This window comes from Delphinus delphis, chromosome 9 (genome assembly GCF_949987515.2).
Source record: "Delphinus delphis chromosome 9, mDelDel1.2, whole genome shotgun sequence".
Taxonomy (NCBI): Eukaryota; Metazoa; Chordata; class Mammalia; order Artiodactyla; family Delphinidae; genus Delphinus; species Delphinus delphis.
Genome location: NC_082691.1, coordinates 65229902 through 65247168, shown reverse-complemented (window position 1 = coordinate 65247168; position 17267 = coordinate 65229902). Strand labels below are relative to the sequence as shown.

The window sequence follows — 17267 nt, the reverse complement described above, 5'->3', positions numbered from 1 at the left end:
TTTATAGTTAACTCTTTCAAAGGTATATTTCACAAATTCAGAGACAGTCTTAATTACTTGTAGTGAGTGTCTATACACATTAAACTTGTCATGTGTAAACATTTGGTGTTTGTGAATGCCCTAGGTGACATTTGTTTAGATATTTTTCTGAGCATGTATAAATCCCAAAGCCCTGGGTTGCCCAGGGTCATCACTGAAGAGCTGGAATGTGGATCTGGTTTGTCTTTCCCAGAATTCTCACTGCTCCTAACCCTATCATCTTGTTTGTCCTTCGAGTGTCCTTACGTTTGGCCTGATCTATCTTTCACTTGTTTCTGGACTTGCTAGTTAATGGCTCTCTACCTAATGGCTATGTGCTGTAAGAGAACTCCAAAAACTGAGGAGCTATACCAGGTATCCAGAAATAAATGAGCCTAGTATTAAAATTACTAAAACCAGCCCACCCATGATTTTTTAAATTAATTGTGTTTATTGCAATGGAACATAGAGTGAGGTAAGCATTTTATTGATTTCAGGCTACTCGGGTGATGTGGACACCACCTCTCCGGGAAAGTTTTTCATATCCATTTCTTGTACTTCAGATGTACATCTTAACTGTGATTCTCAGGTAATTTTTATTTATAAAACAAAACTAGCTAAATTGTAAGTTTCTCAAAATTACTTCAACCTATCGTTATAATTACTAAATTTGGACTCTATTTTAAAAAATTACTTCAAAAATAGTGTGTCCAGTTTAAAAAGAATCTAAAATTGCTATGTAAAAAATCGTTTTCCACTTAAGAGTCTAGGCTACAGGTTTTACATAACTGTTATGTTTTAATAAACCAATATGTATGTGTTCATATATATTTGGTAAAGATGCAAAGGTTTTTGAGAAAGTATTACTTTTTTCCCTCAATGCTTATGTACTCTGACTCATTGTTGTCCATCCTATGGTTTTGATGAAGCATAAAAAAAAAAGTGTTCTATGCACAAATAAATTTGGGAAATGCTAGGTTGGATAGATAAGGAGTATCTATATTCATATGTTTATGACTATATCAGAACTACAGATGTTTCTAGAAACTCAGCCAAAGTTTCATCTCAACTGTTTTTCCTGGACACATTTTTTGGTTGGGATTAATTTTATAAGCCTTTCAGAAATTTTAAAAGTCTGAGGAACAACAACAAAAACATAAATAGTAGAATACTATAAATAACTTTACCATAGAGATAGGTTCATAGAATGTTCATGAGATCTCTTATTGAGAGAGTGATCACTGTCCCCTCCAAACTCCCAGAGAAACTCGTAGTTCACTTACTAGTACCCATCAGATTTTGCCTATATTAAGATCATTTGTGTACATGTCTTCTTTCTTTCTTAAAACTGTAAATTTGTTAATAAAGCATACATACACAAATGTCTAAACATACACTTAATGTATTAAAATGCCACTGGAAACAGAGACCGTGCCACATTTATCTCTTTAACCATGGAGCACTTAGCACACTGCCATGTAGACATTTAAGGCCCTTATATGTTAGCTTAAGGAAGGTAAATAAAGGCATACTGGCGTGACTACCAACCTCTAGAAAGGTGCAGACTACCTTGTGGTTTGTTAACCTACATGAAAGTTTATTTTTGGATTGAATATGGATTTGGGAATCTGATCCTTATCCCGATTTCTATATCTTTGCTCTAAACCTTATCTTCTCTCAAAGATTATGGTAGAGGAAGCTGCCTGTTTATCCCCACTCATTCCCAGTTAAATTTCTAGAAAGATGGTTTATTTTCCATTTTTATTTTTTGAAGTGATATTAGTCTAACCAATCAGAGAGTTCATGGAATTAAATATGTTAATTAGAACATTTAGAATTGTATCCTTGAGTGCATGTGTTATACTCCATTCCTTAGCCAAAAGTAATTTTTATTTTATAAATATAACTGAGTACTTAGTGAATATATTTTATGATAATATTATTAAACAATATGATCATTAAAAATTTTGCTTTTGAAAATGTATATACCACAGTACAAGAATTTATGGAAATCCAATACAACCTTTATAAAAAGAAGAGTTACAGTTTTATAATTTACACAAAATACGTGCATTTCTTTTTTTCATATTCTAAAAGGTAATAAAATCTGTGTGGTAAAAGGTATTGGTTACTGATAAATCTCATGATTGCAGAATGGACGGTTTAAACTTCAATATGCATTAGTTTAACTGTATTCCAGAATTATTTCTTTAAAGTCATTGTTTAAAATCTCTTTAGATTTTTCTCATAGTCGTTAGCTTATTATTTCACCAGCACTTATACTTTTCTTCATTGCTTTTTGAAACATAAAAGCGGTGGTATATGAAAGTTATTGCTGCTCATGTAGTATAAATATCTCGAGGTATGCAAGGTCAGTTCAGATTCTACTTTCTGACATTCTTGCTGGAGTATTAAATTTCTAATGTCATGCATAGTTAAAGAAAAATAAATTTTTAGTTGAATATAGTTGATTTACAATATTTTATTAGTTTCAGGTATACAGAATAGTGATTCATTATTTTTACAGATTATATACTCCATTAAAAGTTTACAAAATAATGACTTGAATTCCCTGTGCTATATGTTTAAGATACCTACTGATAAACTAGATACAATACTTTATTTAAAGCTCTAATTTTGTTTGTTTTATTATAAACATTTTTATAACCCAAATATTTTAAGTTCTTCTTAATGAGCTTTTAAAAGTTAACTATATTTTGTTGTCTAACATCAAAGGTAAGGGGATCAATAGATTTTAGCATTTTGCAACTAGTCATTCAGTTTAATGATAGGCTACTTTTATAGTAAAACTTACTGGTGTCAATTCTCTCCATTAAGGACATCGAACAATAGTAAAAAGCATTTTATTGCACTGTGCCTTTCCAATGTTGCTTTTATGCTTCCCTGGCAATTTGCTCAGTTTATACTTTTTACACAGGTAAGATGATTTTAAACTAATTTAAGTTGAATGCAAGATGTGCTTGCTTGTTTCCATAGGAAAAAAAATTTTTATTGAAGTATAGTTGATTTACAATATTGTGCTAATTTCTGCTGTACAGCAAAGTGACTCAGTTATACACATATATACGTTCTTTTTTTATATTCTTTTTCATTACAGAGAAATTTTAAATGTGATTATATTTGTGCCCTAATAGATTTTCAAAATATGGAATAATTATAAAGTTTATATACATGTGTTTTTTTTTTAATCATATAAATCTACCTTCTGTTAATGTGTTTGTTAGTTAGGCAGATATTAAACCTGCAAAAGACTTTTTCCTCTTATTTTAATCCATAATTTTTCCTGTTGGTATTTGAGATGATCTCTGTAAACCTTCCTGTAGATTTTCCTTTTGTCTGAGGAATCATTTTAGGTGCCAAGCTGCGCAACATGGTAAGGGCCACTTCGATTCTTCATGGTAGGGGATTTCTGCTTCTAATCCAGCTAAATGTTGGCTGTTCTGTCTGAAGAGCAGAATCTTACTGGACACCATTTCTCAGAGCTTTAATCATGGTATTATTCAGTGAATTGAGGCCATATCCTGTTTCTTCAAACAACTAAGTAACTAATAGCAAGAAACTGAGCTGGGGAAGCAGAGAGTAAAAGGTCAATTTGGATGAAATTTCCTACTATGATTTTTCTTTAGAACTCCTTTCCACCTAACTAACAAACACTGATAATATGTAATGATGTTCTTTATTGGCAGTGAGAAATTCTGCCAAGAATCCTTGTGCTGCCAATTGTCTACAAAGAATGAAGTTATAACCACAACTTAATTGATGCTGCATGTTTAAAGCATGTTAAGAGTATTCCCTCTGCCTTACTTCCTTATATTTGGTCTATAACTAACACAGAATTTCTGTGGTTTTCATTATTTGCATATGCCAACATAGTAGAATAGATTTCTAATGTGCATCATTTCCTGGCAAGGAAATGTATTAATTTAGCTCCTTCGGTAATTTTGATATTGCCTTAATGATTTTCTATCCATTCAAAAATTATACTATACTTTTACTTCTTGTTGTTTCTTTTTTTTGAGATGTAATTAACATTTTGTAAGTTTAAGATATACGATGTATCAATACATTATTATATTGCAATATGATTATCCCCTGATTAACACCATAGTGTTATTTAACACCTCTATCAAGTCACATAATTATTATTTCATTCTTGTGGTGAGAACGTTTAAGATCTAGTTTCTTAGCAACTTTGAATTATATGATACAGTATTGACTATAATAACTATGCTATGCATTAGAACTGCAGAACTTATTCATCTTCTAGTTGCAAGTTTGTATACTTTGTCCAACATCTCTCTAATTCCCCCACCCCCAAGCCCCTGTTAATCACCATTCTACTCTCTGTTTTTACAAGTTTGGCTTTTTTAGATTCCACATACAAGTGATATAATAAAGTATTTGTCTTTGTCTGACTTATCTCACTTAGCATAATGCCTTCAAGGTCCATCTGTGTTGTCACAAATGGCAGGATTTATATATATATATATATATATATATATATATATATATATATATATTTATATATATATACATATATATATGTGTGTGTGTAGCATGTCTTCTTTATCCATTCATCTGTTGATGGACACTTAGGTTGTTTCCATACCTTGGCTATTGTGCATAATGCTTCAGTAAACATAGATGTGTAGATATCTCTTCAATATTCTGTTTTCATTTCCTTTGGAATATGTACCCAGAAGTGGGATTGCTGGATCATGTGGTAGCGGTATTTTAAATTTTTTGAGAAACCTCCATAGTGTTTTTCATAGTGGCTCCACCAATTTATTTACATTCCCACTAACAGTGCACAAGGGTTCCCTTTCCTCCACATCCTCACCAACATTTGTTTTCTTTTGTCTTCTTGATGATAACCTTTCTAATAGATATGGAGGGATATCTTACTGTGGATTTGATTTTATTTCCCTGATGATTAGTGATATTGGGTGTCTTTTCATGTACCTGTTGGCCATTTGGATGTATTCTTTTGAAAAATATTTATTGTTCCTCTACCCATTTTTTAATCAGTTTTTTTTTCGTTATTGAGTTGTATGAGTTCTTTATACATTTTGGATATTAAGATTTCACCTAATAGATGATCTGCAAATATTTTCTCCCGTTGCATAGGTTTCCTTTTCATTTTGTTGATTGTTTCCTATGTTGTGCAGAAGCTTTTTATCAATAGTTTGATGTAGTCTCACTTGTTGGTTTTTGCTTTTGTTGCTTGTGCTTTTGGTGTTACAATCCAAAAAATCATTGCCATGATGAGGGTCAAGGAGCTTATTCCCTAAGTTTTCTTCTAGGGGTTTTATGGCATCAGGTCTTATATTTAAGTCTTTAATCCATTTTAAGTTAATTTTTGTGAGTGGTGTAAGATAGAAGTCCAATTTCATGTAAATATCCAGTTTTCCTGACACCATTTATTGAAGACATTATTTTTCCCCCTAAGTATTCTTGGCTTCCTTGTCAAATATTAATTGACAGTATATGCATGGGTTTACTTATGGTCACTCAATCTGTTCCATTGCTGTGTATATTAGTCTTTATTCCTGTACCATACTGTTTTGATTACTGTAGTTGATAGAGTAATGGGGGTTCCTTATATGTTACAGTCCTTTTTTTTTTTTGCTGCTTTTAGGATTCTCTCTGTCTTTGATTTTTAAGTTTCATTATAGTGTATCTTAGGGAAGGTATTTTTCAATTACAGTAATGGGGTGATTTATTAGCTTTGTGAACTTGCATGTCCAAATCTCTTCATAGGTTTGGAAGTTCTCAGCTATTATTTCTTTAAATAAACTTTCTGTCCTTTCTCCCTCTCTTTTCATAGAACTCCGGTGATTCTCTTATTTGATCATTTGATATTTTCATATAAATCACATAGACTTTCTTCACTCTTTTTCATTCTTTCTTCTTCTTTCTCCTCTGACAGCGTATTTCAAAGTTCCTATCTAACTCACTGTTCTGTCCTCTGTTTGGTCTGTTCTGATGTTGATACTCTATTGCAGTTTTCATTTCATTCATTGAATTCTTCAGTTCCAGAATTTGTTTTATTCTTTTAATCATTTTTATCTCTTTGTTAATCTTCTCATGTTTTTCATGTATTTTTATCCTGATTTCATTGAATTGTATTTCTGTATTTTCTTGTACCTCATCGAGTTTCCACAAAACAGCTATTCTGAATTCTTTATCAGGTAAATCGTAGAATTCTGTTAGAGTTTGGTTACTGGAGGACTATTGAGATTTTTTGGTGATATTTCATGTTATTCTTATTCATGTTTCCTTGATTTTTCATGTTCCTTGAAGTTTTGTGTTGCAGTTTTTGCATTTCAGGTTGCCTTCAGGTGGGATATATTCTTCATTCATCCTGCTTATATCTGGGGTTTTCTCTGACCTTATATGGATACACCTGCTTCATGCTTATTGCTCCCTCTGTGGCAGAATTATTAAGCTTGTATGTCTTTTCTAGACAGGCCCACAGACCCTGGCCTCTTTTTCACATGAGCTCCTTATCTACTAGAACTCACTCTTACTGCCACACTAAGGAACATGAAAAAGGAGCCAGCTGCAGAGTCGGGAGAGGTGTGAGTTTAACACTCAGGAGGTTTCAAGAGTGCCTGCAGGCCAAGTGGAGGGATCCTTGGGTGGTTTTCTCAGCAGCTGGTAGGCAGGTTTCCTGCCAGAGTCCTGAGCACAACCAGAAGGAACTGCATCCTTTCAATGCCCTCTGATATTCTTATTTGCCTCTTTCTCAATCTCCTACCTGCCCCAGTCATGGAGGTCGCACCGCAGAGCTCTGAGTGCTGTGGGAAAGAAATTGTTTTTTCCAGCAATGTCCTGCATAGCTGGGGATGCCAGGCACACACTCATCATTCTCCTTTTCCCCCATGGGAGAGGTTGCCACTGGCTAGTTCAGGCTCTCACTGTGCCACCTTGGGGATAGGGTGGTGTTGACAAAGTTCCTCTTACTCTCTCTAGTGCATCCAAACTCATATATATTTTTGCTCCAATGAAGTGCTTGAGCCTCTCCTCAGGAAGACTGGATTCTACAGGGCTCTCTTGTCTGTGGGTGTCTGCCCAAGTCAGCAGTATCCAGATTTTCTTCAACCATAGCTGAGAAGAGCTGGGATTAGTTCACTGGCTCCTGCTTATTCCACAGCCTGTACTGAGGAACTGTACTGTCTGCTTATTACCAGATACATAGGTGGGCAAGACTCCTTCCGGGACCCTTGGCATATGGTGCTGGATCCCACAACTTCCACAGAGGCACTTTTGTTCATGAGTGGATGCCAAATTTTAGTTGTTAAAAGGGGGAGGCAGAAAAGCAGGACACCTTATGCTGCCATGATGCTGACGTAACTCCCAGCTTTTAGTTTTCTGAATTAACGTATAAAGTTTTGTTTGCTTCTGTTTTTTTTTTTTTTAATACTAACGTGAAGATAATTCAATGTTATTTTTCTGGGAGTGTTCTAAGGCTTTTATTCTTGATTATATTTTTCACAGATTAAAGTTAAGATTAGTTCACGTCTCTTGCACATATTGTCTGAGAAATGGGGCTGAAGGACTCAAGGACTGGCTATATTTTAAAGGAAAAAAGTTACAAGCAACAGTTGTAGAAATCTAGAATATTTGGAGTGAGAAGACCTTAAAGCATTATCATTCTTAAGAAACTGAGAAATTGTGACTTACTTATTCAGTAACTGGATTTTAATTTATAATATGCTCTGTTTTCTTATATTTTATTAGAGAATTCCCATTCATGTAGGAGAGATTGTTATGACCAAGCACAGTAACAGGGGTAGTTGCAGAAAGGAGGTTATAAAATCAGAAGTGATAGAGATGCAGATTATTTCTGGAAGAGATAGTATCAATATATCTATACAAAACTGGTTGTCAATTTCATATTCTTTCTTTATATAACTGATTCTTTGCTTGGGTATGTATAAAGCCATATCTCTTTTAATTTTTAAATTAATGTGACTCCATGACCTCATCTTGCTTATAAGAAGATTATTTTCTTCCTACCCTGGAGTTTCTCTTCCAACGATAAGCCCATCGGCTATTTATTTGGGCCAAATACCAGGACTAGATGTTTTTGCCTCACTGTTGAAGCCAGAAATGAGACTACTTGTATCTGGAGGATTCAGAAATCTGGGTACACAGTCAAAGCCACCACACTGCTGTTTAGCAAAACTTACCCCTTCTGCATGGAATTTGACCCTCAGTTAACCTTCTAGCTCTCTTCCCTTAGGAACCTGCTAGTGTTGTGTGACCATGATGTTACTAGGCAAGTTGCTTGGTGATTGCCTAATTGCATCCGAGAGGAAGAAATTGTAAGTGAGCTAAGTTCTTCCTGAGGGGGATGCCTTGACTTTGGGCTTCCTGAAGTAAAGTGACTCTCTTAAGTGTCATTTCCCTTGCAGAAGTTTCCATGGGTTATGGATCTTCTAAGCCAGAGTGGCTTCTGCATTTATGTGATGTGCATCTTCTTTCTTTGCTCCTGAGTTGTCACCTGGGGTGAGGCTACCATGAAGACTTCTTTGAGAGCTCCCACTGAAGAGAAATATCTGAATCTGTCCTGCTGACAAGTCCTGTTTCCTGTCCTACAGCTTTCTGAATGAACCAGAGGCCAAGTGTGCACTTAAAACCCCCTGGGTTGCACTGATGTCAAGAACTCAAATTCACCTTATTGAAGATAGAAAACTCCTAACAGCCATAGATGCCAAGTGCTTCACACTAAAATTGGCCTGGACTGTGTGCTTTTACTTACGAGTGGCACCATTTTCTTTCTTGTAAATGTCTCATAGCACGCCTGCAGTGCTGAGATAGCTGAGTTGAGTCATAAGGAATTTCAGCATCAGCTAAATGCTGTCTGTAGAACTAGGCTTCTCCTAAAAAAAGACTGCAGTTCTGGTGTACAGTTCTTGTGAGTGAGCTCACAAGTTCAGAATTCTATCATCCACACAGTGTGTTTGTTTCTCAAGTTCCTTGGGGTTCTGTCTTGCCAAATTAGGATTATATTAGTTTTTTGGAGATGTTCAAGTATTGGTGAGTCTCAGAAAGGTTTTCCACCAGGAGACTCATAGCTGCTTATGAAACTTTTTTCCAGTACCTTTGTCTTTACTGAACATCAAATTTCACACACCAAGGGGCTGAGAAAGGACAGTTTTTTGGCAAGTCAAATAAACCTTTTGTTCAAGAAGAGTCTTCGATCTACAAAACCTAAAAGGTCACCAAAATGTTTTTTTCCAAGGGGAGTTGATGTTTCTTCTTCTGGATGTAGAAGCAGCTACTCTTACTATAAATGTCAGCTTCTCTTTCTGAAAGCTTTGTCTGACCTTGCATCTTGTTGTTAAACTCAGTCTACAGGTTGATTTCTTTCTATTAGTTTGACAATGTTTATTGTGGCCACAGTGGTTAAAATATAGTTGATTCTATATGTGTAAACTAACAGGGAATCAAGAATTAGCTTACAGAAGGGATTTATAGTTTCATTCCTTATACACAGTTTTATTTAAAATTTATTTTAAATGCCTGTACTCATTTCTGATTTCAGGAACAAAATTGGTCCAAGCATTTGAACAGATTAAAAACTCTTTATTGTTTCATGGAAACAAATTTTGCCCTATCCTCAGAACTACTTATCTTGAGAAGTATGATGAAAGGAGGCAAGAATAGAAGTCAGTTTTCTACATTTTCACAACAGAATGTTGGCTCTGCTGCTTGTATCTCAATGAGAGGGATTTCTTTTCAACCAGCAGTTCAAATAGCAACAGTCCAGCTATTAAGTATAATTTTCTCCTGTGAAGGTTTTTTTTTTAGCAGAAGTGTAAATATGATGTTTAAGAAGGGGGGTCTAGATCTGCATATCCTAATGGTATTGGTCTATGGGAGGAGGGAAAGAGAGAGTAACATATACCAGACTTCAGTATTATAGTTTATTTAATCCTCAAGGAGTCCAGGCACATGGGTATTATTAATTTACGATTACAGATGAAGACACTGAGGCTCAGAGATTAAGTTAAAATCAAGTCGGCCTACTTCAGAGCACCAACACTTTCCAATTTATTTTTGCTGCATCTCTAGGGTCTTTCAACTCTTTTCTGTTGAAGGCCACACACTTGGGTGTGTTGTCTTATTTCCTTACTAAAATACCTTCAGTTTTCATGAAGCATTAATAAAAGAAATAAGCATTTAAAGCATACTTCTATACCTTTTGTAAAACCATAATTAATTGAGTCTACTGTATTACCTAATTGCTTTTCTATATAAGAATCTGTATGATACATTTTTCATAATTAGTGTCAAGATTAATTTTCTTCACAAAGTAAATTTATGAACTTTTAACAACTATAGTTATTTTATTAAATGAGCTGGACACACTTTCTCACAGTCTCTCTTAAAACCTATATTTTAGACTTGCCCCATCCCCAAATTTATATACATACTGTATTCCTTTCCTTTTCAGTTTGACAATAAGTGTGATTGCAGTAAATAAAAACTTTTAAGATCTTTAAAATATTGTGTCTTCTGATCAAAGAACATGATATATATCTACTTATTTAGTTCTTAATTTCTATAAATAATGTTAATACAGATTTTTAGAGATCTTTCATTAGATTTGTTCCCAGGTATTTTCTATTTTTGTTGCATTTTAAAAGATTGATTATATTTGTTAGATATGGGGTTCTATGTATGTTAAGCAAAGCTTGTTAATTGTGTTATTCTAATCTTTTAAATTTCTACTGTTTTTGTTTGCTTTCAGTTACTAGAGGAGGAATGTGCTAAAGTCTTCCATTATAACTGATTTGTCTGTATCTACTTTTAGCTGTGTAAATTCTTGCTTTAAACATTTTTTTTTTTTTTTTTTTTTTTTTTGCGATACGCGGGCCTCTCACTGTTGTGGCCTCTCCCGTTGCGGAGCACAGGCTCCGGATGCGCAGGCTCAGCGGCCATGGCTCATGGGCCCAGCCGCTCCGCGGCATGTGGGATCTTCCCGGACTGGGGCACGAACCCGTGTCCCCCGCATCGGCAGGAGGACTCTCAACCACTGCGCCACGAGGGAAACCCCTTGCTTTAAGCATTTTGATGCAACATCATTATGTGCACAGTTGTTATATAGTCCTTTTATTTTTATGTAATGAGCCTTAAAATTTTTTAAAGTGTATTTGTGTGTATGTGTGTGGTAAGAACACTGAACATGAGATACACCCTCTTAATAGATTTTTAAGTGTACAATATAGGTATTGTTATCTATAGACACATGTTGTATAATAGATCTCTAGAAGTTATTGATCTTGAATAACTGAAATCTTATGTGTGTTGATTAGCGACTTCCCATTTCCTCTTCCCCTCAGCCCTTGGCAATCACTATTCTATTATCTATTTCTGTGAGTTTGACTATTCTAAATACCTCTGATAAATGGAACCATGCAGTATTTGTCCTTCTGTGACTGGCTTAATTTACTCAGCATAATATTCTCATCCATACTGTTGCATGTTATAGGATTTCCTTCTCTTTTAAGGCTGATACTATTCTGTTGTATGTGTACAACACATTTTAAAATCCATTCGACCGTTGATTGTCATTTAGGCTATTTCCATATCTCGGATATTGTCAGTAGGGCTGCAGTGCACATGAGAGTGCTAATATCTCTTCAAGATCCTGTTTTCAATTCCTTTGGATAAATACTTAGAAGTGGAAATGCTGGATCATATGCTATTTCTATTTTTAATTTTTGAGGAACCTCCATACTGTTCTCTTTAGCAGCTGCATAATTTTGCATTCCCATTAACAATGTAAAAGGATTCCCTTTTTTTCACATCCTCACTAATACTTGTCATTTGTTTTTTTGAAAATAGCCATCCTAACAGGTGTGAGATAATATATCATAATGGTTTTGATTTGCATTTCACTGATGATTAATGATATTGAGTGTTTTTTCATATATCTGTTGGCCATTTGTATATCTTCTTAGGATAAATAGCTGTTCAATTCTTTGCCCATTTTTTAATTGTTATTAGTTTTTTGCTAGAGTAATATGAGTTCATTATATATTTTGGATATAACCCCTTATCGGATATATGGGGTATTTTCTCCCATTCCATAGGTTGCTGTTTACCCTTTCGGTGTTTCCTTTGCTATACAGAAGCTTTTTACTTTGATGTAATCTCACTTGTCTTATATCTGATAAGAGATTAATATCATCAAAATAAGAGATAACAAGTGTTGGTGAGGATGTGGAGGAAAGGGAACCCTTGTGCACTGTTGGTGGGAATGAAATTGGTGCAACCACTATTGAAAACAGTATGGAGGCTCCTCAAAAAATTTAAAATTGAACTACCATGTGATCTAGTAATCCCACTTCTGGGTATATATCCAAAAGAAATGAAAACAGAATATTGAAGAGATTATCTGTGCTTCTATGTTTATTGCAGCATTATTCATAATAGCCAAGGTATGGAAATAACCTAAGTGTCTGTTAACAGATGAATGGATAAAGAAGATGAGCTACATATATACACAATGGAGTATTACTCAGCCATGAGAAAAAGGAAATCCTGCCATAGGACATAGATGGACCTTGAGGGCATTATGCTAAGTGACATAAGTCAGACAGAAAGACAAATACTGTATTATATCATGGGATATAATATTAGGATCACGTATTAGTATTTAGTTTGGAATCTAAAAAAACCAAACTTATAGAAACAGAGAGTTGAATGGTGGCTACCAGGGCCTGAGGAGTGTGGGAAGTAGGAAGATATTGGACAAAGGTACAGACTTGCAACCAGAAGATGAATAAGTTCTGGTGATCTATCACATAGCATAATGATTGTAATTAACGTTATTGTTTTATATACTTGAACATTGGTAAGAAAGTAGATCTTAAACGTTCTCACCACAAAAATGAAATGAGAATTTCGTGACGTGATGAAGGTGTTAGCTAACACTGCAGTGGTAATAATACTGTAATATATGTGTATCAAATCAACAGGTTGTATACCTTAAACTTACACAATGTTTTAAGTCAAGTATATGTCAATAAAGCTGAAAAAAAATAACAGAGGGATCCTTGGTAGAGACTCTAAGCTTAATAAAAGGGACAAATTTCTTAAATCCAGTAAAGTTCTGATTATCCATTAGCTGGAATTTTAGTTGGAACCACTTTATGCCTTCCCCATCCATTTTGGGGGAGGAGGTAGGTAGTAAGGTATTTACGCTGGGAGAAGAAAAAATGACAGGAAGTTTGAGAGTAAGATATTAGCACCAAACTCCCAAATTCTGGGTAGTTGATCTATAGAATATACTTATAACAATTTATGCATTCTTTGACTCTGAGATTCTATGACCTTGCCTGAGCTTACTTTATGAGGCACTTGATAATGTGTTGAAATGAAGTTTGCAGAGATATTCGTGTCCTTGCCTTTTTTTCCACACCACCAGCAAATAAGTTTCTTTAGGGTGGAGATAGCATTGGCCCTCTAGTATCCATTGAATGGCTTTGAATTTATAGCATCGTTTCTAAGAACACTATACTTTAAGCTCCAAGCAATTAAGTTATAAGCAAAGTTCTGGGAAACTATATTCAGGTAAATTGGTTATTACTTGAAAGTATTACCATCTTCAACTGGCACCTCTTGAAATAAAAATCTCTTTGGAATTCTTGAATGAATTATCCATTGTTGTTTTACTTATACAACAAATTCATAATCTGGTTACCACTAAATGTTAAATTGCATGAGACTTTTCAAAGGCCCAAAGAAAAGAATTCCTGGGCCCAGTCATAATTATTATTGTGAATGCAGTCCTCTAAAATAAATGTTAATCCTGTAATTCACAGCAGAGCTGTACAATTTTTAATGAAATAAAGTACAACCAAAATAAAATGTCATATAGTTAGAATCATAGGTTGTGTCACATTTTCAGACTGACTTCTTTCACTTAAGCATATGTATTTTAGGTTCCTCCATGTCTTTTCATGACTTGATAGCTCATTTCTTTTTATTGATGAATAATATTCCATTGTCTGGATGTACCACAGTTTGTTTATCCATTCAACTCTTGAAGGACATCATGGCTGCTTCCAGTCTTTGGTGATTCCCTAAACATTCATGTGAAGGTTTTGAGTGGGCATAAGATTTCAGCTCAATTGGGTAAATACCTAGGAGTGTGATTGTTGGATTGTATGTTAAGACTATGTTTAGTTTTGTAAGAAATTGCCGATTTTGTCAGGTTTTTGGATTTCAGCCATTCCATTAAGTGTGTAGCAGTATCTCCTTGTTCTAATTTACAGTTCCTAATGTAGTATTGGGTTTAGCATCTTTACATGTGCTTATTTGCCCTCTGTAGATCTTCTTTGGTTAGGTTATTTGTTCACATCTTTTGACCTTTTTTTTTGCGGTACGCGGGCCTCTCACTGTTGTGGCCTCTCCCGTTGCGGAGCACAGGCTCCGGACGCATAGGCTCTTGGGTCATGGCTCACGGGCCCAGCCACTCCACGGTATGTGGGAGCACGAACCCGTGTCCCCTGCATCGGCAGGAGGACTCTCAACCACTGCGCCACCCTTTTGACGCAGTGGTTGCCCTTTCTGACCATTTTTAAATTGGGTTATTTGTTTTCTTATTTCTGAGTTTTAAGAGTTCTTAGTACATTTGACCTACCAAAACTTTATCAGATATGGGTTATGCAAAGATTTTCTCACAGTCCCTGGCTTGTCTTTAGTTTCTTAATAGTGTCTTTTGTGGAGCTGGGGTTTTTAATTTTAAGGAAGTTCAGTTTATCAGTTTTTTTCTTTCATGGATCATGCTTTTGATGTCATAGCTAAAAACTAATCCTCAAATAAGATCACCTTGATTTTCTCCTATATTATATTTTAGAAGTTTTTTAGTCTGTGTTCTACATTTAGCTCTAAGATACACTTGAGTCAGTTTTTTGAAAGGTGTAAGATCTAGGTCTAGATTTATTTTTTTTTAATGCATGCGTGTCCAAGTCTTCCAGCGCTATTTGTTGAAAAGACTGTCATTTCTCCATTTTGTGCAGTTGTCAAAGCTCAGTTGCCTATAATTGTGTGGATCTGTTTCTAGACCCTCTATTTTATCCCTTTGATCAATTTGTCTATTTTTTTCTCCAGTACCGTGCTGTCTTGATTACTGCAGCTTTGTAGTAAGTCTTAAAGTCAGTTAGTCTCAGACCCTTTTTAAGAGTTTTCTCTTTGCCTTTGGTTATAAGCAGTTTTTACTATGACATGCCTATGTATGGTTGGGTTTTGTTTGTTTTAATTTATCCCTTGCTGGGGGCTACTAATACTTTATGAATCAGTGCTTGATTCTTTTTCTATAGATTCTGGGGACTTCTCAGGTATAATGTCTTTAAGTATAGATTTTACTTAATTCCCTCAGCCCTTTCTGAGATGTAAAGTATGACCTTTATACTATATGCTCTACATCTCTTATGTTCTTTCATATGTTGTTCATCCCTTTGTCATTTTATACTTTCTTCTGACCTATCTTCCAATTTATCACTTCTTTGTTTGGCTGTGTTCAACCTGCTTAAACCCATTTTTGACTTCTTATTATTGATTATTGTAATATTTAGTTGTATATTTTTAATTCGGTTCATTATTTAATGGCTTTCAATACCCTCCTGGAATTTTCAATCTTATCTGTTATTTCTGTGCATATGTCAAGCATAAAGTCTATGTCTGATGATGCCAGACATGTTTTTGCATGGTTTGTGAGCTAAGAGTAGTTTTTACATTTTTATAGTAGAAAAAGAAGGAGAGTATACAATTGAGACTGTACGTGGCCTATAAGTCTTAACATATTTATTATCTGGCTTTTTACATAAAAAGTTTGCTGACCCCTGAACTAGATTGAGATTCTTCATAGATCTGTTTCTGTTGTCTTAGTGATAATGTCTTATCTCCTCCTGTATCTGATTAGTTTTGATGTGGTATTAGACATTGTACCTGAACAATTGTACAGTTAATTTGAGACTAAGATATTAAGTTCTTCCAGAGAAAATTAAATTTGTTTCCAGCAGGCAAACACAGGGACTAACAATCTTTAATCTCCCTCATGCAATCACAGAATGAGATAATTCAAAAGTGGGCTTCAGTATTTTGGAGCACTGCTTTGATTTCTGGTTCTCTCTTATAGTATAACCCTTTGAAGTCCCAAACCAAAGCTTGGGGACTTAGCAGAGATCTCATTCTTGGGGTTACCTGACAGCTAAGTGTGTGGAAATGTCTCAACTGCCTCTCAGCTAGCAGGCATCTGCTTCTGTTAGAATTGGCAGAAGAAGAAAAGTGACCCAAAATGTCATGCTCATCTCTGTAGATTTCCACCTTTTCTCTGGTCTTAGCTTCCTAATTCTTTTTTTGCTGTATTAGTAAGCTGTGGCTTTCATACAGGTACTTTTATTATTTTTTAGAGCTCTTCTAGTTCTCAGTTGGTTCACATTACTTTGACAATCATTATTGGAAATATAACTCTCCTCTTATATTTACTTTGCTTATGAATAGTGAAATGCTTTTCTACATTTTTTCACTTCTGCTTTTTTTATATTTTTATTTCAGATAGCCTCACTATTTCCCATGTATGTTGTGGGGTACATTGAGCCAAAAAAATTTCGGAAGATCATCTATATGAACATGGTGACAGTTTTTTGAATATCTTTATTGGAGTATAATTGCTTTACAATGTTTTATTAGTTTCTGCTGTACACCTGGTAACATTTTTAATATTTATAAGTCATATATTAAAATAAGATCTCAGGGTTTATAAAATAGAACTGACTGTTTTATATACCTCCTCTCAAGTAGTATTTAATACATATGATGTTGCTAATATTTAGAAGGATAACTGAATGCCATATTATAGCAACTATACTTTCAACTAGACTGTAGACATTTTGTATTCTCTGAAACTTTAAAAAAATTTTTTTTTAATTATTATTGTCACTACTTTTGTAACTGCCTTTTCTCCCTGAGACCTGAGATTTTTAACACTTTGCATGAATTTGACAGTCTGTGAAATTTATGTTTTTGCATTATTGTTTTTTTATATTAGTTTCCAAACACATATCCCTTAAGAAAATAAAAATCTTTTAGGTAAGAACATAAAATAAAGCTTCCTTAGTGAGGAAAATCCTCAAGTAGTTCAACAAAAATCAGATTAGAAAACTAATAGTTATAAGTAAGTCTTTCTTATTATATTCCTCCATTAT

General features: G+C 34.6%; 1 protein-coding gene across 1 annotated transcript in view; it reads left to right on the top strand.

The window, feature by feature from the left end:
• DPY19L2 (dpy-19 like 2) overlaps positions 1 to 17267 on the top strand; it is an 87207-nt gene that overhangs the window by 26148 nt on the left and 43792 nt on the right. The window contains exons 8-10 of the mRNA XM_060019786.1: positions 516 to 607; positions 2857 to 2956; positions 16618 to 16695. Coding sequence (XP_059875769.1) covers positions 516 to 607; positions 2857 to 2956; positions 16618 to 16695 — 270 coding nt within the window. The remainder of the gene's footprint in view (positions 1 to 515; positions 608 to 2856; positions 2957 to 16617; positions 16696 to 17267) is intronic.